The sequence below is a fragment of the Rhineura floridana genome, chromosome 4 (genome assembly GCF_030035675.1).
Source record: "Rhineura floridana isolate rRhiFlo1 chromosome 4, rRhiFlo1.hap2, whole genome shotgun sequence".
Classification (NCBI taxonomy): Eukaryota; Metazoa; Chordata; class Lepidosauria; order Squamata; family Rhineuridae; genus Rhineura; species Rhineura floridana.
The window spans coordinates 91,728,884-91,755,823 of NC_084483.1; the positions used below are offsets into that span (position 1 = coordinate 91,728,884).

Genomic DNA, 26,940 nt, shown 5'->3' on the forward strand with positions numbered 1-26,940 from the left:
GCGGTAGTGAGACCACTCCTGAAGAAACCTTCCCTGGATCCAGATAATTTGAACAACTATAGACCGGTAGCAAATGTTCCATTCCTGGGCAAGGTCTTAGAACGTGTAGTGGCCAGCCAGCTCCAGGTGCTCTTGGATGAAACCGATAATCTAGATCCGTTTCAATCCGGTTTTAGGCCCGGTTTTGGCACCAAAACAGCCTTGGTCGCCCTGTATAATGACCTATGTCGGGAGAGGGGGAGTGTAACTCTGTTGATTCTCCTTGATCTCTCAGCTGCTTTTGATACCATCGACCATGGTATCCTTCTGGGGAGACTCACGGAGTTGGGAGTTGGAGGTACTGCTTGGCAGTGGCTCCGCTCCTACTTGGTGGACCGCCTCCAGAAGGTAGGGCTTGGGGAGCATTGTTCGGTACCCTGGACTCTCCATTGTGGAGTCCCGCAGGGATCGGTTCTGTCCCCTATGCTTTTTAACATCTACATGAAGCCGCTGGGTGCGGTCATCAGGAGTTTTGGAGTGCGTTGTCACCAGTATGCTGATGACACGCAACTCTATTTCTCCTTTTCATCTTCATCAGGTGAGGCTGTTAATGTGCTGAACCGTTGCCTGGCCGCGATAATGGACTGGATGAGAGCTAATAAACTGAGGCTCAATCTTGACAAGACTGAGACGCTGTTGGTGAGTGCCTTCTCTGCCCAGATGGTGGATGTTCAACCTGTTCTGGATGGGGTTACACTCCCCCTGAAGGAACAGGTTCGTAGCTTGGGGGTTCTTTTCGATCCATGCCTGTCTCTCAAGGCTCAGGTGGCCTTGGTGGCATGGAATGCATTCTACCACCTTCGTTTGGTAGCCCAGCTACGCCCCTATCTGGAAAGCGATGACCTCACTTCAGTCGTGCGTGCTCTGGTAACCTCTAGATTGGATTACTGCAATGCGCTCTACGTGGGGCTGCCTTTGAAGACAGTTTGGAAACTACAGCTAGTGCAAAACGCAGCTGCTAGACTGTTGACGAGGACCAGGCGGTCCGCACATATAACACCTGTCCTGCCTCGTTTGCACTGGCTACCTATTTGTTTCCGGGCTAAATTCAAAGTGCTAGTTTTGACTTATAAAGCCTTACACGGCACGGGACCACAATACCTAGCGGAACGCCTCTCCCGATATGAACCTACCTGCTCACTATGTTCAACATCAAAGGCCCTCCTCTGAGTCCCGACCCACAGAGAGGCTCGGAGGGTTGTAATAAGATCCAGGGCCTTTTCAGTAGTGGCCCCCGAATTATGGAACAGTCTCCCCGATGAGGTACGCCTGGCGCCTACACTTATCTTTTCGGCGCCAGGTTAAAACCTTTTTATTCTCCCAGACATTTTAACTTAATTTATTTTTTAGCTTTCAATTTATACCAGGCTGTTTTACTGTTTAATATGTATGCTTTTTACTGACCTTTGTAATTTTATTGTATTTTACTCTATGTTGTGCACCGCCCTGAGAGCCTTTTGGCTGTGGGCGGTATAGAAATCGAAATAAATAAAATAAAATAAATAAATTTAGCTCTAATTCACATTAGAGTCAGTGTGGGATAGTGGTTAGAGTATTGAACTAAGACATAAGAAAAACACAGTGGGCCATCTAGTCCAGTATCCTGTTCTCACAGTGGCCAAACAGATGCCTTTGGGAAGCCCACAAGCAGGACCTGAGCGCAACAGCACTCTCCCCACTTGCAGTTCCCACCAACCGGCATTCAGACGCATACTGCTACTAACAGTGGAGATAGTACACAGGGATGGGTCAATCAGTCCATTTTGTTTTCTCTCAATTTCTCATTTTTCCAGTCTTAAGTTCAGTGCTCCACATTTCCACCTCAGTTTGTATTTTTTTTAAAAGAAGTCCTCATCAGGATTTTAGTGTGAATTTCTCCTAATGTACACATTTTGTATGCAGTTTTGCCTAATATACACATTATTACAGAGCAATTCCCCCCTCCCCATAAGATACTGATAACATAGCTGTGGTGAGAAACTATTTTAAAGCACCTATAACGCACAACTGTGGTCTTATCCTACACAAACATTGGCTTGGATTAAACACACACACACACATATACAGATATCTGAAACATTCATATGTGAGGAGGGAGGATTAAGTGAATAGTTCATGGTCATTTAATCTTTTCTGTATTGCACATGCCTGTCCTCCCTCTTCCATCAAGTCTTGTAAAGAGAGCCTTATTACATGGCAGTAGGAAAGGGAACAAAGTGTGTGTGTGGCAGGGGGGACGACCATAGCGCTATGGAACAGCAAAGGGCACCAACTGACTGATCAGTCAAGAGAGGAATTTCTCAGACCCATGGCACTGTATGTCATACTAAGGACAAAAATCTAAAAAATGTACCAAACAAAGAAAGAATATATATTCCTAGTGGGGAAAACAGTATGGAATTGCCAGGCTCAATGCTTTAAACTTAACAGAACAAAAAATATCTTAAAGGATGTAAAATGATAAGAATGTCAATTTTAAAGTAGTGCTGTTATTTTTATTTTAGGAAAACCGAGTGCATTAATTAAGTGAAAAAGTCATCTTGAGGAAGAAATATTCCGGGAAGCATTCTTCAAACATACCTGGCTTTAGCGTTTTAATGGCCACCGGTGTCGTATTATTCCATAACCCTTCCCAGACCTCGCCAAACTGGCCAGAACCTAATTTTTTCAAGAGCTGTAGAGAATCCCGGTTTATCTCCCATTGATCCACAGTTTGGTATGACAAATCATAAGTAGCTGGAACTTCTGTCTGGGTGGGAATAAAAACAACAATGTACATAAATGATGTGATCTGTGACCTTCTAAAAACGCCTGTGTCTATTGGAGTAGTACACCGATGGCAGTCCCTCGCACTTTAATAAGAAGCTGCACGCTAAACAGAAAGTGTGGGAATTAAACAAAACAGAACTTCCCACAAACAGCCATGTACCTCTTTACCTGGCACTCACTGGTACTTCCTAGCATAAAGACAGCATGGTGCCTTGCTAAAGGTTTCATCTTAGCAAAGAAGCAGAAGGGAACCATTCCTTCAGACTGTTGGCTCAAAGCACAGTGCTATTTTCCTGTTGCCAACCTCCATTTCTATAGGTTTTTTAAAAAAGAAAAAGACCAACAACAAAGAAGGGAAGCATCATTTTGACACTTCAGGTTCAAAAATGAAATTCTGAATTCAACACTGTCCATAGACACCAGGGATAGTCATTAAAGTCATTGTTACAAACTTTTATTATTAACACTGTTCATTCGGTTATTTAAACAATACTTCTTATATACAATCTATAGTGCTTTTCAGGAGATTTTTGCAAGGGTAGTTAAAAAAAAAATAGCATACTGATTGCTGGTCTCACAACTGTCTCCTGTGGTGTGTACCAGCAGAAACAGGCTATGAAGGATGCATGTTCATTGTTTCCTGTTGATTTCGTACATTTCCACAGAAGCCACATTTCTTCCTGTGCCACCAGGTAATGTGAGAAGCCCTGACTATGTGCCAGCATTTAACTCATTTTCTGAGGATTGATACTGTTGTCGGGAGCAGCACAGACTTCTCACCTGCACATTCTGGGAGTTTTTTTACAGTGCACTGGCAGGAAAGGGTAAGAGCCTTTCTGCTGTGACTCCCATGCCACTGATAATAATAATAAAATTTTATTTTTAGGCCGCCTATCTGGCCGAATGAACGGCCACTGAGATCATGTATGGATCCCGATGCCCTCTGGCTGCACAACTGTCCCATCTACAATAGAAAAGGTCAGCACTTGTGTAGTAGAAATCAATATTGTGCATAGATACCAGAGGTAGTCATGAAAGTCATTGTTACAAAACTGTTCATTCAGTTGTTGTTGTTGTTATGTACCTTCAAGTCAATTACGACTTATGGTGACCCTATTAATCAGTGAACTCCAATAGCATAAACTACCCTGTTCGGATCTTGTAAGTTCAGGTCTGTGGCTTCCTTTATGGAATTAATCCATCTCTTGTTTGGTCTTCCTCTTTTTCTACTCCCTTCTGTTTTTCCCAGCATTATTGTCTTTTCTAGTGAATCATGTCTTATTATGTGTCCAAAGTATGATAACCTCAGTTTCATCATTTTAGCTTCTAATGACAGTTCTGGTTTAATTTGTTCTAAGACCCAATTATTGAGTTATTCATTCAGTTATTTAAAAGTAATTATTCTGCTTATATACAATCCAAAGTGCTTTTCAGGAGATTTTTTACCAAGGGTAAACACAATTTGGATTGGTCTTTCACAGTCCAAACCACTTCCTGTGTAGCTTGGATGAATTTGGTAATGTGTGCCTCTGTGCATATGGTGAGTGGTGGCAACACCTGCAATTAGCCCAAATAACAGAAACAAGACATGTGGTGAGCTGATGTTGTTTTAACAGGAAGGAAGCAACAATATTAAAACAGTTGATATAGTTCAAACAGTCACTTTAAGTATGTTTTATTTGATTTGCAATTTTAATGAAGTTTCCTATGGTAAATTATTTTCTTTTGCTTCTATTTCTGTGAATGTGTGAAGTACAGCAACACTTTGCATAATTTACACTAAAAAAACTCCAAAAACAATTATGGAATAATGGAACTGACTATTCTGCAGAATAGTTTCCAGGGGACATGAGAAGTGTCTCAGTTTGCACCAGGGCTGTGGAGTCGCAGTCGTGGAGTCGCAGTCGGAAGCAATTTTCGGTGGAGTCAGAGTCAGAGTTGGTAGAAATGTACCGACTCCGACTCTGGCTTCAAAATAAATTTTGACTGACAATTTTTTTTAAATATAAATTCAAAATGTAAAAGAAGCTTTCCATGAAGTCAGCTGTAGTTGAGCATTTCACCATAACTCAGGATGGAAAACATTTTGTGTGTCAGTGTATGACACAGGACCCAGATGAAGACAAATGCTGTGATGCCAAGATCAGTGCATATTGAGGCAACGATAAAAATGCTCCTATGAGAGCTTCCAATTTAAAAAGACATTTACAGCCCTTTCCAGGGCTGTGGAGTTGGAAGCAATTTTGGGTGGAGTCGGAGTCAGACAGTAGAAAAATAGAGGAGTCGGAGTCGAAGGTTTTGGTGTACTGACTCCACAGCCCTGGTTTGCACAAGATAAAACAGTGGGAGGTGAAATATATTCTAGCATATTTCTAGGTGTGCTCTGTGGTTTAGTTGACCATGCCCACCTTTCCTGCAAGAAGACAATAAGGGATGCTAAAAAAGAATTTGAGGAGCACATTGCTAAGAACATAAAAACCAACAACAAAAAATTCTATAAATACATTCAAAGCAGGAGACCATCTAGGGAGGCGATTGGACTCTTGGATGATAAGGGAGTCAAAGGTGTACTAAAGAACGATAAGGAGATTGCAGAGAAGCTAAATGAATTCTTTGCATCTGTCTTCACAGTGGAAGATAGAGGGCAGATCCCTGAACCTGAACTAACATTTGCAGGAAGGGATTCTGAGGAACTGAGACAAACAGTGGTAACGAGAGAGGAAGTTCTAGGCTTAATGGACAATATAAAAACTGACAAATCACCAGGCCCGGATGGCATCCACCCGAGAGTTCTCAAAGAACTCAAAGGTGAAATTGCTGATCTGCTAACTAAAATATGTAACTTGTCCCTCAGGTTCTCCTCCGTGCCTGAGGACTGGAAAGTGGCAAATGTAACGCCAATCTTCAAAAAGGGATCCAGAGGGGATCCCGGAAATTACAGGCCAGTTAGCTTAACTTCTGTCCCTGGAAAACTGGTAGAAAGTATTATTAAAGCTAGATTAACTAAGCACATAGAAGAACAAGCCTTGCTGAAGCAGAGCCAGCATGGCTTCTGCAAGGGAAAGTCCTGTCTCAGTAACTTATTAGAATTATTTGAGAGTGTCAACAAGCATATAGATAGAGGTGATCCAGTGGACATAGTGTACTTAGACTTTCAAAAAGCGTTTGACAAGGTACCTCACCAAAGACTTCTGAGGAAGCTTAGCAGTCATGGGATAAGAGGAGAGGTCCTCTTGTGGATAAGGAATTGGTTGAGAAGCAGAAAGCAGAGAGTAGGAATAAACGGACAGTTCTCCCAATGGAGGGCTGTAGAAAGTGGAGTCCCTCAAGGATCAGTATTGGGACCTGTACTTTTCAACTTGTTCATTAATGACCTAGAATTAGGAGTGAGCAGTGAAGTGGCCAAGTTTGCTGATGACACTAAATTGTTCAGGGTTGTTAAAACAAAAAGGGATTGCGAAGAGCTCCAAAAAGACCTCTCCAAACTGAGTGAATGGGCGGAAAAATGGCAAATGCAATTCAATATAAACAAGTGTAAAATTATGCATATTGGAGCAAAAAATCTTAATTTCACATATACGCTCATGGGGTCTGAACTGGCGGTGACTGACCAGGAGAGAGACCTCAGGGTTGTAGTGGACAGCACGATGAAAATGTCGACCCAGTGTGCGGCAGCTGTGAAAAAGGCAAATTCCATGCTAGCGATAATTAGGAAAGGTATTGAAAATAAAACAGCCGATATCATAATGCTGTTGTATAAATCTATGGTGCGGGCGCATTTGGAATACTGTGTACAGTACTGGTCGCCTCATCTCAAAAAGGATATTATAGAGTTGGAAAAGGTTCAGAAGAGGGCAACCAGAATGATCAAGGGGATGGAGTGACTCCCTTACGAGGAAAGGCTGCAGCATTTGGGGCTTTTTAGTTTAGAGGAAAGGCGGGTCAGAGGAGACATGACAGAAGTGTATAAAATTATGCATGGCATTGAGAAAGTGGATAGAGAAAAGTTCTTCTCCCTCTCTCATAATACTAGAACTCGTGGACATTCAAAGAAGCTGAATGTTGGAAGATTCAGGACAGACAAAAGGAAGTACTTCTTTACTCAGCACATAGTTAAACTATGGAATTTGCTCCCACAAGATGCAGTAATGGCCACAAGCTTGGATGGCTTTAAAAGAAGATTAGACAAATTCATGGAGGACAGGGCTATCAATGGCTACTAGCCGTGATGGCTGTGCTCTGCCACCCTAGTCAGAGGCAGCATGCTTCTGAAAACCAGTTGCCGGAAGCCTCAGGAGGGGAGAGTGTTCTTGAGCTCAGGTCCTGCTTGCGGGCTTCCCCCAGGCACCTGGTTGGCCACTGTGAGAACAGGATGCTGGACTAGATGGGCCACTGGCCTGATCCAGCAGGCTCTTCTTATGTTCTTATGTTCCTTAAGTGGAGTAGTTTAAGCACAGCAGACTGAAAACATGCATCTTGGGCAGGCTAAGTTTGTTTTTTCCACCAGCTACATTCATTAATTGAGTAGCAACATATTGTAATCAGTGTAATTTTACATCAAACTGCAGTTTCAGATTCAACTGTTAATGCACCCAAAATAGAAATACAGTATAACTTCCAGTTTCAAACACAAAACACTGTCTTCACCATCATATGACACTGAGAGAGAGGGCATTCTCAGTGGCGGCCCCCACTCTCTGGAACTCCCTCCCGTTCGATCTTTGCCATGCCCCTTCCCTGGATACATTTCGCCGAGCCTTAAAAACATGGCTCTTTGGACAGGCCTTTGGGATCCCCGGGGTGGGCTAATTTCTCTATGATTGTTTTAAAATTCTCTATTGATGGCCCTAAACTGTTCTGTACTGCTGCTTTTTAAAATGGTTATTGTTGACTGCACTGTATTTTATTATGTATTTATATTGTGCTGTTGAATTTTAATGTGTACGTTGCCTAGAGTGGCTTCGGCCAGGTAGGCGACACAAAAATTAAATTTATTATTATATTATTATTATCAATGAAAAGGCTTTGAAATTAATAAAAATTAATTTGACACAAGTTTCTAGGATGAATAATGAGAGAAATATACTTTTCTAGGTTAGATTCTCTGTAGAAACAGTAGTAACTCAAGAAAGAAGCAAAGTTAAAAGAACACCAACAAACATACAAAAATGTAATTCTCCATCTCTGGAGATGCAGTGCTGATTCAGGTGTTTATTTTTACTTATTATTATTTGATTTACATTCCGCTCTTCCTCCCAGCAGGAGACTAGGGCGGCAAGCAGGAACCCAGGGTGTTACCACCACTCTCCATATGCTTGGAGGCATGTTACCAAATTCTTCCAAGGTACACAGGAAGTGGATTGGATTGTGAAAGACCAACACAAATTGTGTTGCATTTTGACAAATTTGTAGGGCAGTACAATATCCTGCTCTGCTGGTGCATTCATTATAGCTGTACAATTTCCCTGCTTTTTAAAATTTGATAGAGAGCTCTGTTGGCTATAGGTACATTCTTAAACTGCAAGGGTGTTTTTTTTTTTGCCTAATAGTGAATTTTTCTGCTTTTTTAATCTGGGAGATAAGAAATGGGATCCTGTGCAAGTTTACTGGGAATGGATTGATCACTTGCATGCTTATTGAGTTCAGTGGGATTTACTCCCCTGTGACCATGCTTAGGATAGGTGAAACTGACCACAGGGGAGGAGGAGGAGAAGGAGGGAGGAGGAGGAGGAGAGGGAGGGAGGAGTGGGCAGGGGAGAATAAAGAAGGAAGAAGGGGAGGAGAGAAAGAAGAAGGAGGGGAGAGGAGGGGTGAGGAGTGGGAAGGGGAGGGGAAGGGGAGGGGAAGATGACAGGGGTAAGGAAGATCATAGGGGTAAGGAAGATGATAGGGGTAAGGAGAGGAGAGAGGGAGGTAAAAGGGAAAGGCAGGGGAGGAGGAGGGCAGGTTTGGTCAATTGTGTGCTTTTTGAGTTCAGTGGGATTTACTCCTTTACAATCATGCTTATGATAGGTGAAACTGACCTGAGGGAGGGGCAGGGAAGGGGATGAGGGGAAAGGGAAGGGAAGAGGAGGAGGGGAGGAGATTGGGTGGGTGGGCACTGGGCAGAGGGAAAGCCCCTTTCTTTTCTTAAAAAATCATTTGCGAACAGTATCATTGTTTTTCAGGGTTTCCACACCTTTTTATTCTACAGCAGACTGTGATGTTCCTGTATTAATGTAAATATGGTAAGTGCTGTTTGTACAGAAGATATATGGTAAGTGGAGTGAAAGAGGAGGGGGGAGTAGATGAGCAGTAGAATGCTGGATGATTGGCTGAGCGTTTGAATGGCTGGGAGTATAAATGGAAGAATGACAGTTGAATCTGGGTGGGTGTTGGTGGATGTGAGAGGAAGAAGGTGTTTGGTGGTGGATGTTAGGAGAGTGTGGAGAAAGAGGGAATTGGAGTTCTAGTTAATAATAAGACAAGTATCACAGGAATAGATAAAACCATATGCTTATGTACCATTATAAAAGTAATCTTGTTATTTCTGATATTTAATAAATACTATTTTGGTTTACCGAAGGCCTGATCCTTGGCTGGGGGTTTCACAGACCAGAAGGGAGGGCAAGGTAATTACCAAGGCTGAAGGGAAACAGTAACGAATGGTGGCAGCGGTGAAGAGAAGAATAATAACATTACAAGTATCCAGCGCAACCCACAGTTATATGAGTTATCTATATAGATACAAAGGGGTTGGGAACAGCATAAGCACGGAGTCACAAAAGTAACCAGATAGAGAGAGGCTCAGGCAAAGTCTCTGGGAACATTGGTTATAGGACGTGACTGGTGGTGCTGCCTAGCAGAGGGATCTAGTGAGATCTGTGCTAGAGCGGAGAGGGAAACCATAAAAAAGGACAGTCCGGACTGGTGGAGTCCCTGGTGGTGCCTAGTGAAAGGTAGTAGCCACAAGCAGGTAGGAACCTGACAGGGAGAGCCAGGGAAAGGCATCACACAGACATGTGTAGTCTCCCACCCAAATTTAAACCAAAGCTGTCCCTGGTCACACCCACACCAGGCATTTATCCCACTTTAGACAGTCGTGGCTTCCCCCAAAGAATCCTGGGAAGTGTAGTTTGTGAAGGGTGCTGAGAGTTGTTAAGAGATGCCCTATTCCCCTCACAGAGCTACAATTCCCAGAAGAGGGGCTGACTGCTAAACTCTTCTGGCCACTGGAGCTCTGTCATGGGAATAGGAGTCTCCTAACAACTCTCAGCACCCTTCACAAATTACACCTTCCAGGATTCTGTGGAGAAAACCAGGACTGTTTAAAGTGGAATAAATGTCTGGCCTGGGTGTGGCCTCCTGATTAACCAAGCCAAACAGCTGTTGTTTTTTAGTCTGGCGCTTAGAATACTGGCAGTTGGTTCTTACTGAGCATGCCTGTGCTATCATAGACTCCAATGTTAAATTTCTTAAATTAATTAAAAGTCAGCCATGCATTTTTTTATTGTTTAAACTGTGGAAGATGATGGTCAGAGTATGGGGCAATGTCAGTAATAGGATTACAGGTACTCTGTAAACACGGCTGATTTTAAATTAATTTCAACAAATGATGAGACCACTGACAGAAAAAAGTCCAACAGGAGACTGGAAGTTTTTCCTCTTGTTTTACACTTTGAACTCTGGATTCTCTCTGAGTGTTTTGTGTATCACCATGAAAACATAGAGGGTTATTAAGCAAGCATTTCTGAGTCCAGGACTATAGGTTTTGTAACATTTTGTTTTGACATGAGCTTATGGGAAACAGCAGAATGGCATGGGGGTATTTTTAATTTAACATGGTGGAATGGAAAAAATCCATGCTGGCTATAGTATACAGCCACTCTCATGAGTGTGCAAAACCACCAAATGTGCCCCATCAGAAGATCTCAGTGATTAAGATGTAACATAAGACATATCTTCAACACCACCATGTGTTCCATCTTCATTTGACTTCTTTATTTTATTTTTTTAGATTTTTATCCTGCTTTTTAGAAGGATCTCCTCACAAAGCAGTAAATGTAGTATATAGCAACAATGCAAAACACAACTTAAAACTTTTAATTTTAAAATAGCTTCAAACCTTAAAATTTGCCAACACAATGGGCTTCCGCTACAGCCACAAAACACAATATAAACAGATTAAAACAGCACCACCACATTAGCAGCCCAGTTAAAGTCGCTCCAAAAAGGCAGCAGAGAACAGATAAGTCTTCAGTGCCTTCTTGAACATTTGTAGAGATGGAGCTTGCCTGATTTCACTTGGAAGTCAATTCACAGTTGCAAAGAAAGCCCTTTCCTGCATGCCTGCCACTGCCTATTTGATTGCTCTCACAGATGGATACACAAGCAGCATCTCTGATGTGAACAGGTAAGGACAGATGATATAAATGACATGCAGTGGTGTGGGGTTATTTTTGTCTCTGGGGATTTCAGGTGTGGGGGTGGTGGTAGTTTTGTTGTTATTGTTGGTCTCTTCAGCTTTGTAAACATATTGGAATGGATTCAGAGGAGGACAATTAAGATGGTCACAAATATGGGAAAAAATAGCTTGGAAAACAAAAGACTCATGGAGGCATAATAACAATCTTCAAGTGTGCATGCGTGCGTGTATTATATATGTGACCCACCTTATTCTTCTGATTGGCAATTGTTTTAACTGATTTTAATATAGTATTTTTATATTGTTATAACCAAACCCGGGATCTTATGGTGAAGGGTGAGTAAGAAATTCTGGTGGTAGTGGTAATGATGGTAATAAATATTAATACCTGAAGAGTTGTTCCTTTAAAAAACAGCTACACCAGAGGGCAGGGCTATATCTAATAGGCGTATCTAATATCTAATGTTGGTGGAACATTAGGAAAACTCTCTTGAGGATAAAAGCAGTTCAACAATGGAACCCATTACCTAGGATTGTGGTGGGCTCTTTCATGCTGGAGGTCTTCAAGCAGAGGCAAGACAGCCATCTGTTGGGGATGCTCTAGCTCTGGGATGTTCTGCACTGAGCAGAGGGGTTGGATTTGATGGCCTACAATGTATGATTATATAAATTACAGTGAGCACACTCATGGTCTTCACACAGCACATGTTTGATTAAAAATGGAACACATGTCAGTGAAATAAAAATGTAAATCTGTAAACATTCAGACCTTGTCACAATTGCTTCTGAAATAACTGATGTTATTGGGAAAATAAATAAAATAAAAGGTCCCAAAACCCCTAGAAGAGAGAGAAAAAGAACTAGGCAAGCTTTTAGAATATATAAAAAAAATCATCTACGGGAATCGGATAGGGTTCTGAGTTGTTACTTTTCAATCAGTACTTATAGACAGCCAGAGTGATGAGCTTAGCAGTTTCTTCTCAATATGGGTTTATACTGTGACTTCATAAATAGCATGCTGGAATGCTCCCTCCCCACCGTCAATCACCCAAATGTTTGTCCAAAATTGCACGGATTTATTATTATTGTTATTATACCTCATATCATGGTGCAGTTATGTATGATTTCCTAAAGTAATCATCAAGGCTGGAAGATGGATTAAGTGCTTATCAATTCAATAATCAAAAGGTTCACTCTATTTTGAAAGAAAAATGCCCCGAATTAGCTATACCTTTATACATGGATTCCCAAGCTTTACGCACAGCCCATCACTGGACCGGCTGTAGTGCCTGACAAAAGCATTCAGGTTTTGAAAGGTTTTCCTTTTTGTCACATAAAAGCGACCGTTGTCCAGACGTTTGATTCTGTAGTGCTTCACAGTCTGTTGATCCCGCACTAGAAAAATAAAAGGAAAGGAACACAGGAAGTTATTTTATACCAAGTCAGACCACTGGTCCATCTTGCTCACTATGGTCCACGCTGATTGGCAGCATCTCTCCAGGATTTCAGACAGGGAACATTTCCTAGCCCTACCTGAAGATGCCAGGGAATGAACCTGGGATCTTCTGCATGGAAAGCAGATGCTCTTCCACTAAGCTACAACCTTCTTCTAATTACGAATTGCCTACTATATACATAAAAGTAGCATTCATCAGAACATAATATCCAGCCAGGAAACTGTTGTCCTAAATGAATCTGCAATAGCCCAGTTCTATGAGCTTATGGCCTGGATGGCTTATTATACAAGGGCAGGTGAAGATCTTACAGCCTGTGTGAGGCTACAGGCCATACCTTTCTTTTCACCCATGTCAGGGACTCTAGCCCAGCCCCACTGCAGACAAAGGTGCAGGTATCCATGTTACTGCACTGGTGGCCGCTGGCTGCCTTTACCACAGCACTATTTGCCAGACAGGAGCAGCTGAGTGGTTCCAGTTGGGCACTTTGTGATAAGAGCATGGAAGAAAAGTATCGCTTGGTACATATAAACTCTCAGTGCCATCTAAATTAACTTGCTTGATTGCGGACCTGGAGTGTAACACAACTGACATCCTAGATTAGAACAGAGACACATCTACGGCTGGTTCTCACATATTCAATCAATGTATCAAAGGAAGCAGAATCAGAGCTTGGAAAAGTTACTTTTTTGAACTACAACTCCCATCAGCCCCAGTCAGCATGGCCACTGGATTGGGCTGATGGGAGTTGTAGTTCAAAAAAAGTAACTTTTCCAAGCTCTAAGCAGAATCATGCCTCTGGGTCTGCCCCAACTTCCACACATTGCACAGAAAGTATAAAAAGATCATACAGATATATGGGACCACCACCACCCTGCCACTGCCAATGTTCTCAACTGTGCACACCAGATAAACACACATAGGTTTGAAATTGTGTAGGACTGTCCAGCATGTAGAGACTGCAGGCAGAGCCAGTGGCTAACTACAGGTCAGAGGCAGGACCAGGAGCCATGATCCCTCTCCCCTACATGGATTGATTGAATGCAAGGAGCTGACTGCGAAGTTGCCTTATAATGACTCAGATCATTGGCCCGCCTTGTTCAGTATTGTCCACTGACTGGCATTGGCTTTCCAGAGATACAGGAAGGGATCTCTCCCAGCCCAAGTGGAGACGTCAGGGGCTGAACTGGGACCTTCTGCATGTAAAGCAGATGGTCTACTACTAAGCTATGGCCCTTCCTATAGGAAGACAGATAGGAGCATATGAAAAGTGTGCTAGTCAAGCACTCTGTCCTAGCCCAGGTCAGCTAGAAACAACTGAAAAATACATATGCAGAGCATGACGTAGAGAGCTACCCTCTGCTGCTTGTCTCTAGCATCTGACAAACACTGCTATACTTCCTCTGAATATGGAGGTTCTGTTTTTGGCTACCATGACTAAGACCTATCATACTGGTTCTTCAAAGTATAAATCTAAAATTATGTTGCTGGTTTCATCTTCAGTACTCACGACATTAAGACCCTTATAGCCCTATTTATTTACCACCATGTATTCTTGCAAATGGTACCATACTGTGCCTAATACAATTCTACAAATTATGTACATCTATTTTATATGCATACTTCTCTCAGAGACACGTGTCCTGATAAGAAAAAGGTTATGATTCTATCTTTAAAAAAAAAAAAGCATTCAAAATAGCAAGCTGACAATTGTTGCACATGATACTTCCAGTAGGAACTATTGAAATACCTATGTGGTACAGCAGCTCTATTTATAACCCAAATAAGACTCATGAACGGAAAGGTTAAATCAATTATGAAGAAATCTTCTGGTTTAATAATTTGTGTTAGAGCTTTCCATGCTCATTCAAGCTAGAAAATGCCAGGAGGTTGTAGCTCTTAAAGGCCACATTAAGGACCATGTGCTATTTAGGCAATATCAGTAGGATATGATCTCATTTGTTGTGTTCCAGCTTCACCACTACCTTGAACCTGGATGGATGTTAGTGGTGCAGTGGTGGACCTAAGTCTGGAATAGACACATACAGCCTATGCAACTGACGTACCCATACCATCCACAAAGCACGATACAGTTGGAAGGTACATGGAGGGATCTTCACATATGTCAAGATTTTAAACACCAGAAATCATGTATTATATTAAATTTAATATTTAGCTCCATCTTCCTTAATCAGACATGTTTTATCAAGCTGGTATGCCTTTTAACATGCAGTTGTCTCATATTACCATTAGAGGATGCACAAGTGTCATACAGAGCACATTATTTTAGATTTCTCCCCACATCTGTAGTCATACACTATACTTGATTTACTGTTGCTATTATAAATAAATTCTGAATGAAGGTCAAATGTAAAGGTTACATATGTTAGGTATGACATTTTTTCTGGGGGTCTAATTAACAACATATGTTTCTTGTTTCTAATGAAGCATTTTATCCATATACATGGTGGAGTGAGAGGGTTTGGGGATCTGCAGAGAAAGCAAGGAACCTATAGGGAGACATTCTGCACAGGGCGAGTCCAAGACATTTTGTTGCTTCAGGTGAAGGACAAGATGGTGCCTCCATCTTTCCATGTACTGAAGCCAATTGGGTAGGCAATTGAATCTTATTTCAATACTGGCAACAGGAGAGCATCGTCCACCATATCTGAGGGCCATAAGCTAGTCATGGTGGTGCAGGACAGGCCACATGACACACACAGCTCTGTCCTCCAATGGAAGTACACAACCAAGTGGTTGCTGCTGCTGTGCCTTCCCCAACATTGTTGTGAGGATAGAGTCAGGAGGGGGGAAACCATGTTTGTATGCCACCTTGAGCTCCTTGGGGGAAAGATGGGTTATAAATATGATAATTAAAATAAAAAATAAAACATATTATTCACTGATTTCATTGATTTTGGATGATAGACCTGTCCCAAGGGACACAAAACAGGAAAAAACCCTTAAAAGTTAATAATAAAACTTGTATGAGAAGAACCCAGATTCCACGGGGCCAGGGCCACCCTATACATTTTACAACAAATTCCCTTGCCCCATGTCAAAAGTAGTTTTGTCACCTGAGACATAAAATCCTATAAGCACCTCCCTGCTTCACTTACAATGAAAAAATTCAAGACTAGTCCTACTCAGAGTAGACCTGCTGAAGTTAATATACATGGCTAACTTAGATGGATTAATTTTGATGGGTCTGCTCTGAGTAGGCCTTAGCTGAATACCAGCATAATGTCATGGCCCCGTCAGAGGACTCATCAGATGAGGATGACTCAGGAGTAACAGCAGCAGACCCAGAAGGAGAAACGGAGGAAACTCCTGAGAACCCAGCTCCTTCTCCCCCTCAGCTGCAGAGCACCCCAACACAGCTGAAGCCCTTCAGCCAGACGCAGACAGGGAACAAGATACTCCCCCCTCACCTGCACAACGTAGACAACAGAAGGTCAGGCAGAAGAGGGGCAGGCCTGTCCACTTAAGGCCAAAACGCTGATGGCTCACACCCGCTGACAAACCTGCTCCTTAAAAGTCAAACCTTGGGTTCAGCTTGTTGCTGACTACAATGTCAGGCGTGGCTTTGTGTGTTTCTAGTTTCCCTGAATCTTATCTTGGACTGATCCCTTGGCAATTGAACCCGGACCTCTACTGACCTCACTTCTGGACTCCTGGCTTGGCACGTAAGCTTGGAAAGGGCCTTGCCCTTATCATGCTTCATCCTCATTAGCCTGGCAGATTTACGACCAGACTGCCAGCTAAAGACTTTCCCGCCCTGGTAAATACCCAGGAATTTCCAGCCCCCACCAGCACTGCTGTCTCAGTGCAGAGCTGACACATAAGGAATTAAATAACCAATAATTTGCTGCCCTTTCACGACATCCAAAATCACTTGCTTCATTCTGCCTAATGGCAGGGTTAGCCCTAAGAGCTCACTCCCTGCAAGCACAATGAAGTCTTCCATTGTTGCTCAGAAAAGCTTAGGCAGTAAACCTATATCCATTTACCTGGCTGTAAGCCCCTGCTCAATTCACTCACTTATGAGTAGGCATGCATCCTCTTGCACTGTTAGAAGGCCTGGGACACATATGCATGCATACATTTATAAGCAAAGAACAATTAAAAAGTTTTAAAAGTTATTAGGTCCTAGCAGTTATTGCCAATGTATCTTTGTGAAAGAAGCAATTGCAGATTTTACATGAACAAACCCAGGACAAATTAATTGAAGACTATAATATATTTACCAGGAGAAAGAAGAAGAAAAATAGTAGCAATACCTGAAAGAGAAAATTCACCCGTTTGACTTTCACTGCTTCTGATGAGGAAAGCTCCCTCCTGGTTTTCAGGGCATAGTAGCTGTTTCTCGGCATCTGCTCGCTTAAAACCACCAAAAAACCACCTAAAATAGGAAGAAGGATGTAGAACTAATTACTGATCAAAGCTGCTAAAATTCTGCCCAATTCGGATTTGGTACCATATTTTCCATTAATTTGTTTATTCACTATCATTGTGGATTGGATTTTTATGCTGTGATTTTCTGCTGCTATTTTCAGAAATGGATCATTTAAAAAAAAAAAAAATCCATGTCTAAAGTATTGTTGAGAGCTTGTGTAGTGTAGTGGTTAGAATGTTGGACTACGGCCTGGGAGACCAGGGTTTGAATCCCCACCCAGCCATGAAGCTCAGTGGGTGACCTTGGGCCAGTCACTGCCTCTCAGCCTCAGAGGAAGGCAATGATAAACCCCCTCTGAATACTGCTTACCATGAAAACTGTATTCATAGGGTCGCCATAAGTCAGAATCAACTTGAAGGCAGTCCATTTCCATTTAAAATACTGTTATGGTTTTGGGGGCTGAGGTAGATGATTTCTATGAGTCCCCTTCCAGCCTCTGATTTGGAACCCTGCACCTGGACGTGGGCTCTGCAGTGAAGAAACCTGCTCCGCTGGTCAGATGAGTCTCTTTTGTTAATCTATGAAGTGCCCATTAACTTGCGAATGGGCCAGAGAGATCCTGTTGTTACTGAAACTCTTCAGCAGAGCCCCCCCCCAGGGCCAAATGAGAGGCTTGTGTTTTTAGCTAGTCTGAAGAAAGGCTGGGAACTGGAGAGGATGGCCCCCTGCATCATTGCTTAGGATGCCACCTTTGAGCCTGCTGAAAAAGCAAGATCTATTGGACTGCTGATGCTTTGAATCCCTCTATCTTAAGCTCAGGTTGGAATGTGTGTAAATAAAAACCATATTTCATAAAGACCCCACAGACTCTGCTGACCTTCTTTCAAGGAAACAAAACCCTGGGTAAGCACAGAAATCTCTGGAAGTCTCACGCTGCTCGGAGATTGGGGTGGTGTACAACACTGGTGTCAAAGTGGGATTGAGTTTCCTGGACTGCTGCAGGGATGAGACTGCTGGGACCATCAAGGGGCAAGTTTTTCCACCTGCCTTGCCCCACCCCTCTGGCTGGACCATATCAGGAGGAGCTACAGACTGAGAGGTACTGTTGCAGGGATGAGACTGCTGGGACCATCAAGGGGCAAGCTCTTCCACCTGCTTTGCCCCCTCACCCCTGTTCTCAGTGACATTTTTCTGGGGACTGTCCTTTACCAGGAAGATGAATGCTTTTGGATAGCTGTTGATGCTTTTTAGAAATACTATAATTTTGTTAGTTTGCTTTTTTGTAAATTGTATTGTTTTTATTTGTATTTTGTATTTGTGTTTTTTATTTGTGTGTAAGCCTCCTTGGGGGCCTTTTTGGCCAAAAGGCGGCCTAGAAATAAAACATAACATAAATAAAAACATAACATAACAAGAAGAATTGGGAGCAAGGTGTGCCTGGTCAAAATGGAGGGAGAACTAGCAGCACTCCTACAGCAGGTGAAATTGTGGCCCCAGGAGGATCAGCAGCAACGGCAACGGGAACACCAAGAGGATCGGCAGCAAAGGCAACTAGAGCGCCAGGAGGACCAGCAACAATTTGAAGAGAGAATGGGAAGCCTCTTTGGAGAGAAAAAAGAGACCCCATGTGAGGAAATGAGAGTCATGCCTGATCAGCCACTGCAAGGGGTTGAGAATGACCCAGGAACCCTTGTGCGGAGCACCCTGATGGAGGTGGCTAAAGAGTTCCAGGAAATGAATGGGCAGCTGCAGGGCTTGGACTGTGTGGAGTTGCAGTCAGTGTGGAGGTGGAAAAAGAGGCCTTGATTGTCCAGGAGCCTGCCAGCGGGGAAGACACCAGAAAGCTGGAAGTAAAGCCCCAAGAATTGCAGGACAGGCTGGCAAACGAAGAGGAGGATGCCTTGGAAGAAAGTGGAATACAGGCTAGAGAAGAGATATTGCTCATAGATTTCTCTGCTCCATGTATATCTGCTGTTGAAGAAGTAGCACAGGAGGAAAAGGCCTTGGGAAAGGTGAACTACAAGCAGGAGAGGAGCAGCTGTTGATGGATTTCTGTGTGCCAGCTGTAGAAGAGAAAGTGCAGGAGAAAAAGTTGGAGGCATGTGCACGAGAGGAGCTGCCAGCATCTGGAGAAATGGCAGTGCAAGAAAAAGTGCAGGAGGAGAAGCCTGAGGTGGGAGTGCAAGTCCAAGAGGAGCTCCCAGCGCCAGGTGACATGGGTGAGATAAAATCCCCCAGTGACTTTGCTCCTTGGGTGCCCCATAATGGTCTTATAGAGTGGGATTCATCTCCAATGAAGGGTGCAGCCCCTAATCACACCCAGCAGTGAGAGGCATCCAGCACCCTTTGAGTTGGAGGGCAAGAGACACTGAAGGGTTACCTGCCTCTGTCTGGGCCCAGGATTTACACTGGAGATGGTGAGGGAGAGCAGAGAGGAAGATTTCTTTCTGCCAACCTGGGTGGGCTAGGCCAACTAGTCCTGAAGAAGATGCCCCCAGATAAAGACTTGTGGCAGGACTTTGATTTGGAGTTTGGGGCAGATGAAGTGGACTGGCTTAAAGACTCCTCCCAGAGCAGAGAATGGGAGAAAAATGGCTACAGTCTGCTGTGCGCTAATGAAAAACCAGATGTATTCCTGGAGAAGCATCCGAAGCAGCAGGGATCAGCTTGGACTGGAAACTCCATGAAGCCCCAAGACAAAGGGCCACACGGGCAACTGCATGGATTGGGGGTGGGGGTTGTACTTATGGGACTGTGTACTGATTTGCTGTAGGAATTCTTCCTGATGATTTTAGTGTTGCCTTTTGGAATGCTGTTGATTTGTGCTTTTTCATGTTTGTGGGAATATGAACTGTTTAATGATTTTTTTAGGAATTATGCTGATAGGTTTTTGTAGTAATGTTTTAATGTTTAAGATTTACTACACTATGCCTGTTAGATTTTGTGTGTGTGCAACTGTTTGGGGGAGCAAGGAAAAAAATGTGTGTGTGTGTGAGGGCCGCTGTGCTATAGTGGCACAAGGTAGGACAAAGGATATCCAGTACTGAGGCTGTAATCTAGCTTAAACATGTTGGGGAACTCACTCTCTTGGGCACTGCCAACTATGAGGACTGGGTAAGTGGTTTGGATGCAGAACTGTGACTGGGAGCTCCAAGAAAGAAGAGGAAGCCTAAGAGAGAGCAGTTAATTGAAAATTTGCTGTAAAGGAATGGACATTTTTTGTTCTCGTGTGGAAATGCGACTGTATTATGACTATGCTTTTGAGGGTGTATATTTCAATGTCTTATTAACCTGTATCTGTTATTTCTTTATAGGAAAAGCTGTTATTCTGTTGTTTGCTGGTCTGGGACAGACCTTCGTCAGGGAAGGGGGTAGTGTTATGGGTTTGGGGATTGAGATTTCTGTGAGTCCCTTTCCAGCCCCCCGATTTGGAGCAGAGCGCACCTGGAGGTGGGCTCTGCAGCAGAGAAACATGCTCAGCTGGTCAGATGAGTTTCTTTTTTAATCTAAGAGAGTGGCCAGGTGGGCGAATGGGTCTATCAAGTATCCATTAACTAGTAAATGGGCCAGGGAGATCCTGTTGTTATTGAAACTCTTCAGGAGAGCCCCCCCTCCTGGGGCCAAATGAGAGGCTTGTGTTTTTAGTTGGTCTGAGGAAAGGCTGGGAACTGGAGACATGCAGAGAGGCTGGCTCCCCGTGCCATGGCTTAGGATGCCTCTTATGAGCCTGCTGAAATAGCAAGATCTATTGGACTGCTGATGCTTTAAATCCCTCCACCTTAACCTTAAACTTAAGCTTAAGGAAGGCAATGGTAAACTACCTCTGAATACCGCTTACCATGAAAACCCTATTCATAGAGTTGCCATAAGTTGGAATTGACTTGAAAGCAGTCCATTTTTCCCCATCTTAAGCTCATGTTGGAATGTGTTTAAATAAAAAAAATATTTCCTAAAAGACCCCACAGTCTCCGCTGACCTTCTTTCCAAGGAAACCAAACCCTGGGCAAGCGTAGGGACCCCTTTAGATCTCTCACTGCTTAGAGACTGGGGTGGTGCACAACACTGTTTATAGTAATATTGATATTGTTATCGATATTTCCTTTAATTCATCAACATTTCCTTTAAAAATATTGATATTTTGATATTAATGTCAACATTTTTGACAATATCCAATGTGGAGGCCAGGTGAATATCTCCTCGTCACTATATGCACCACTGAAAATAATATTGCAACAACTGGTTATATGGTACAATCATCATTTCTTCTTTACTACAAACTGGACACACCACAAATAAATTTATAGAGGGGTTTTAGATATCTGGTGTGCTAAAGCTATGCTACTTTTATTAACCATAATTGTTGAATGCTGGGAGATGCATTATTTTTCATCCCTAGTGGTCAGGAAGGTGACAGAGCTTTCTTGACTCGTCATCAGAGTTACTAAAGCTTGCAGGGAGGAATGTGGCGGGGGGAGGTCAGCATGGTGCAAATGCATTGGCAAAGCCAACCCAGGACTCGCACCAGTGTGTTTGTACCAGGCCAACCTCACCATTCACCCAATTGGTAAGTTGCAGCGACAGTGGTGATGAGAGATCAGGTAAGCGCCACTGCCCTGCTGCTGATTTTCATCTGGGTATGCCCTATCCTATCCTATAAGTGCAGTAGTTTACATTTCGTTGTTTAGATTACAGACCACTTTTGAACAAACTGCTTCCCAAAGCAGTTTACAGAAACGTACACAACCAAACAAACCACAGCACAATTTTAAAATAAGATTAAAAACAAACATTTCATTACATTTTTTAAACAGTACAAAACTTTACTAAAACCAGCATGAACAACCCAAAGAACCAAGTTTTTCCCTGAATAATATGCCTATGATAACGTATAAGCAACCTGAGTTAGGTATATAAAAAGGTGAGAGGAAGCAAAGAATGTTAAACCTTAACTATTTTTTTTTTTAAAAAAACATTATTTTAAAGAGAAATAAATGTGACTGGAAAGCATTTTTCACATATTCATTCCATGATCTTACACATATGCACATGCCATTATTCAAGTCTCACTTTTTATCTCTCACAATCACACACACACCAAGGTTGAGAAGTTCTTCCATTCAACTTTCCCCTCTTTTAGAGCACAGTGAATGTTACAAAGAAAAACAGATTTATGCGTCCCCAAACAACTTTTGAATCCCTGGTACATCTAGTCCTTACATTGTCTGCTTTCAAATGGAGAGATCCAGCCCTAAGAGGTAAGCGACACAAACAGCAAATGGTGATGGTGGTCAGAGACTGCAGCTTACCTGCCTCTTTCCTTGCTAACAGGGCAGCTGGCTATTGTGTGGCCATTGTAACAGAGAAAGGCCATACGATACTAGAGCTCACCTGGCTCTTTTCCTCTTTTGCAATTGGTGTTTAAACAAGACACTATAATTCAAAACAGCAGGATTCTAATTAGAGATGTTGACAAGTTCTGCTTAAACCAGAATTTAGTGGTTGAATAAACACAAAAGCTTACTGGAAACTAGGAAAGGACTTTTCAGTCTATTTCTGATCCATGTCAGTTTCACAAGTGTTGATTCACAGATCCATTCTGCCCTGGTTTTGCATCTGTGGAATTAAAAAAAACCCACACACAAAACAATCTGTATGAAAAATAATTTTAAAATATATATTTGAATAAGTATCTTATCATAAAATTGGGTACTTAAATGCATATTTCATCTCAATGTTGTCTTAATGCAATTCTAAACATATTTTATCCTTTTTTCATGCATTCTGGTACTTTTTTTTAGCTAAAATCTGTATCATCAAATTCAGTTAGAAGTGCAAGAAAATGAGGACTGAACACAATTCTCCTCCATACCTCCTGGATATTAGTGTAGTGGCAAATTCAGAAGTACAGGGTCCCTTCATGCTGATCACAGCCATGACTCCCACACACACATTTTTTGCTGTGGGGTTGGGAATAAGATTCTTATTAATGCCTAGGAACCAATAAGCATGAAAGAGGAGAGTGTTAGCACTGAGAAGAGTCTCCTCAGTGACTGGCTTGCCTCCCTTCACTCGGACTGGCAGCAATCAGCAGGAAATAAGCATGTTTGAAGACTTTTCTCAGTGGCTAACACACTTCCTTTCATGCTGATTGGCTTGTAGGATGCTGGAGACATTGGGACCCTGGTCCCAAAAAAGTAAGGGTCTAAGACCCCCTGAGACCCTGCATGACTATACCTTTGCTCCTGGAAACCAATGGCAGCTCATTCAGCTACCACAAAACCTCTGTGCCATTATTATTAGTTAGATCCAGACTTGGCTGAGTAGGCCCACTTAAATCAATGGTACTTATATTAGCAATGACTAAATTCCATTGATTTTACTGGGTCTCCTCTAAGCATGACTAAGCCTGGATCCAACATAATCATAATTGCTATTATTTAACCCTCATCCAAGGAGCTCAGGATGATGTGCATAGTGCTCCTCCACCCATTTTATCCCCACTATAATCATGTGAGGTTAATGGCTCAAGCACTAGGGGGGTGGGGTCTTAAACCTGAGACTCCCTGCTAGTAGTCTGATTTCCTAATCACTACACCACAGCCACACTGGGTCTAAGCGTCATCACACGCACAAAGATTTTTAAGCCTTAACTGAAAAGATATCATCTACATATGCAAGTTTTAGGAAGCCTCCATGAATTTACGGCAAAACCTTGTCCATTTTGAGCTTCATTGCTTAAATTTGGAATAACAGTTCCAGAATCAAGGCAGATCTCGAAGCAATACCAGATTTTTTTTAAAAAAATACATCTGATTCTACCATTGAATTAGAAGTTATGGCTGAGTGCCTTAAGTTGCAATTTTCAAGGTTTTGTAGCTGCACAAGTCAATTTGCAAGCGCCTTAACTCTTAAAGCAAATTATCAAAAGGTATACTTTGTGCAGGTCTACACTGCCATTGTAGTTTACCCATCATGGTTCACAACAGAGCACCCTAATGCTACACAATAAAGTAGAAAGAAGGGAACGTTTGGGATAGTGATATGCATATAGAGTTAAAAACGGTAAAGAATTACACTAAGGGTTCACCTACATGGTGGTTTAGTGTGTGTTTGGTGCTACTCACATCCCCTTTTAATTCGCATGGTTCACATGATGTTACTGGCAAACAGAAGCTATCACAGTTTCCCCCCTGTAAATCCATACTAACTCAATTCGCTGGTAGTACAAAAAGGGAAGGAAAAATATCTTCACTCCATATCTCTGGTGCTTGGACACGCTTTGCTCTGATGCTTTTAGGTGGGTGTATCAATCGTTCCCATCTCCATGCCCACTCCCTCCTCCCTTCTTTCATTTCATTTCTTGTGGGCTGACAAAGAACTTCTGGCTGCTCTTCACCGTTCTGCAAGGCTTTTTTTATGTTACTGCAAACGGTGTCTTGTTTTTCTCCTCCACCACCTCCTTGTGTGCAAAAGCATAAAACTGCTCAAAGGTTTGTATTTCAGCTGTATTGTAGCAGTGAAAATACAAATAATCACACTTCCAGCTTGTTTTTTTTAAATGAAACTAATTGGTAGAACGACCTGAGCATGCTCTGTTGCCAAGCAACCAGAGGGAGTGGAAATGTTAAATTAGAGGGTGTGGTCATTAGGAAACTGCGTGATTGAGCCTTCCCCTCAGACTGAATAGAAAACACTGTGTTTGCTGCTGGCATTGAGCCCTTACTGTGAATGGTGCAAATAGAAAACAGAGGTAAAAACAGCATCTTTAGTAGGAAGTAATGCTCCCATGTGGATAAGCCCAAACTCCCACTACTAGCACTGGAATTTAATCCCAGGTCTGCTCTAGTAGCAGACCTGGGATTTTAAAGTTTACATACTCACTCACACACACGCACAATAGATACACTTTCTCTTTATCTAAAAAATTAAAACTGGGTATTTTGGGAATTTATAATGCTGCACTGGAAACCAGCACTGACAGGCTACCAGCTGAGAGAAGTAGAACAAATGGCAAACTACCATTACTTCTGCCAGGAGCAGCCTGGGTAGCTGGGTGGAGCCACAGAGCCACCCTCCTGACATTGGCGTCACTGCAGCTTATCTGGAAAGGGCTGGAACAGGGTGGCAGTGAGGCTGGGATGCAGGTTAATGATGCTGGAGAATTCCAACCTAAATGTGTGTAGAATTGGCCAAAATTTGCTTATTTGTTCCATGTCCAAAACAAAAATCAGTCCAGCAAATACAATATTTGCTGTTGTTGATGTTTTTGGTCCACAAACATGACTCCCCACCCCCATTTACATTATATTTCCTTTGCATTGAAACAAATGGTGTGGAATGGCATAATAATAACGTAATTAATTATTACGTAAAATTCAGCCACAGTGGACAGCGAGATGAATAATGTAGTTCTTGTTGGAAACTGAACTGCAGCAGAAGGGAAACAGTCCTTCTGTGAACATGGGTTGGAAAAGAAATCTGTGCCTTTTTATATCGTGCAATTGCATCAGCAGAGCCAATCCAACATTCCCACTTGTGCACCCGTATAGCTCCAACTTTGCTGCCACCTTACTCTACAGCCCCAGGCAGAATAGAGCTGGAAGGGTAGTGGTGCAGTTTCATCTCATACACCAGTACTGATTTCTACTGTATTGTCATTGCGATAAACCAGAAAAAAGCTCAATCACAGAAAATATGAGTTCTTGCAACAATTGAGCACTTGCTGGATTGTGTCCAACATGTCCAATCCTAACAGAAGAGGACTACTAGGGAGCACAGCATCACAAAGTCGGGTGTTATTCTGGCACTGCAGGTGGATATGCAGATGAAACTCCTGAAAGTTCCCTGTATAAAAGTCAAAGGTTCATCAACAAATGTAAACTATGTAGCAGGAAGTATGATCATAAAGTGGATTCCAAGAGGAAGCCTTTGAAACAACAGTGATTTATTTATTTTAACAAGAATTATGAGTAATGTTTCTAGGGAGAGGAAAGAGGAAATAGAAACAGGCTAAGTGCTGCCAGAAGTGTGTTGGTTTCAACGTAAGAGCACATACAGCCTTATAGGAAATGTTTTACTTGATTCACTCAGAGATCTTTCAACATTCCACCTCTCATGACATTATGATTTATAGTTCAAGTTTCTATTGGCACATGCAGAACTATAACTACAAAATACCTTATTGTTTTCTCCATAATATTGCAAAGCTGACAGTTTACAAAAAAAGTAATGTTATACTCTTCAGAAAGTATGTAGCTGGAAGGAGTGAAGAATAAAGAAGTACTAGAAATAGGGTTGTGTACAAAAAAAAAATTCCCCAAAACTTTCAAATCAGGAGTTAAATTGTCCTTTAGTTTCAAACTGTTCAGCATCATTTTTCTGTAACAATTCCCAGCATGTTTTCACTCCTTTTTATTTGCAGACATCACACCAGCCCTCTTCAGAAGTCTGTTGCTTCTCAGAATGCACTAACTAGCCCTGACCCCTAGAATATGTTGCATTAGCTCTGCTCCTGAGCAATGTACAATTGACATCAGTCTAAATGTGATGCCAGGGCAGATATAAATGTCTATGTGTAGGTAGCCTTTCATGGGGATAGTCAATCAGAATACCCATCCCAGTGGGGAGAGCCTATATGTCTATGGCATTTAGTGGACAGGGCTATCCAGCATGTATGAAGGAGGAAGCTCTTTCATACATTTGGTAGCCACAGTTACTGAACGACTGAGAAGGCCTAAAAAGGTAAATGTGTCCCCGCACTTATAGTGCGAGTCGTTTCCGACTCTTAGGGTGATGTCGTGCGATGTTTACAAGGCAGACCGTATATATGGGGTGGGATTGCCAGTTCCTTCCTTGGCCTTTCTTTACCCCCCAGCATA

At 42.4% G+C, this 26,940-nt stretch overlaps 1 protein-coding gene and 1 non-coding gene across 3 annotated transcripts in view; both read right to left on the reverse strand.

The window, feature by feature from the left end:
* The window catches only part of FRK (fyn related Src family tyrosine kinase), an 85,560-nt gene that overhangs the window by 40,522 nt on the left and 18,098 nt on the right, over nt 1-26,940 (reverse strand). For both annotated transcript variants that reach the window (XM_061623658.1, XM_061623657.1), the window contains 3 exons: nt 16,947-17,068; nt 12,444-12,607; nt 2,620-2,788 (listed from right to left, as the gene is read on the reverse strand). In XM_061623658.1, coding sequence (XP_061479642.1) covers nt 2,620-2,788; nt 12,444-12,607; nt 16,947-17,068 — 455 coding nt within the window. The remainder of the gene's footprint in view (nt 1-2,619; nt 2,789-12,443; nt 12,608-16,946; nt 17,069-26,940) is intronic.
* TRNAG-UCC (transfer RNA glycine (anticodon UCC)) lies at nt 12,747-12,819 on the reverse strand. Its single transcript has one exon. It is a non-coding gene; the product is annotated as a tRNA-Gly (tRNA).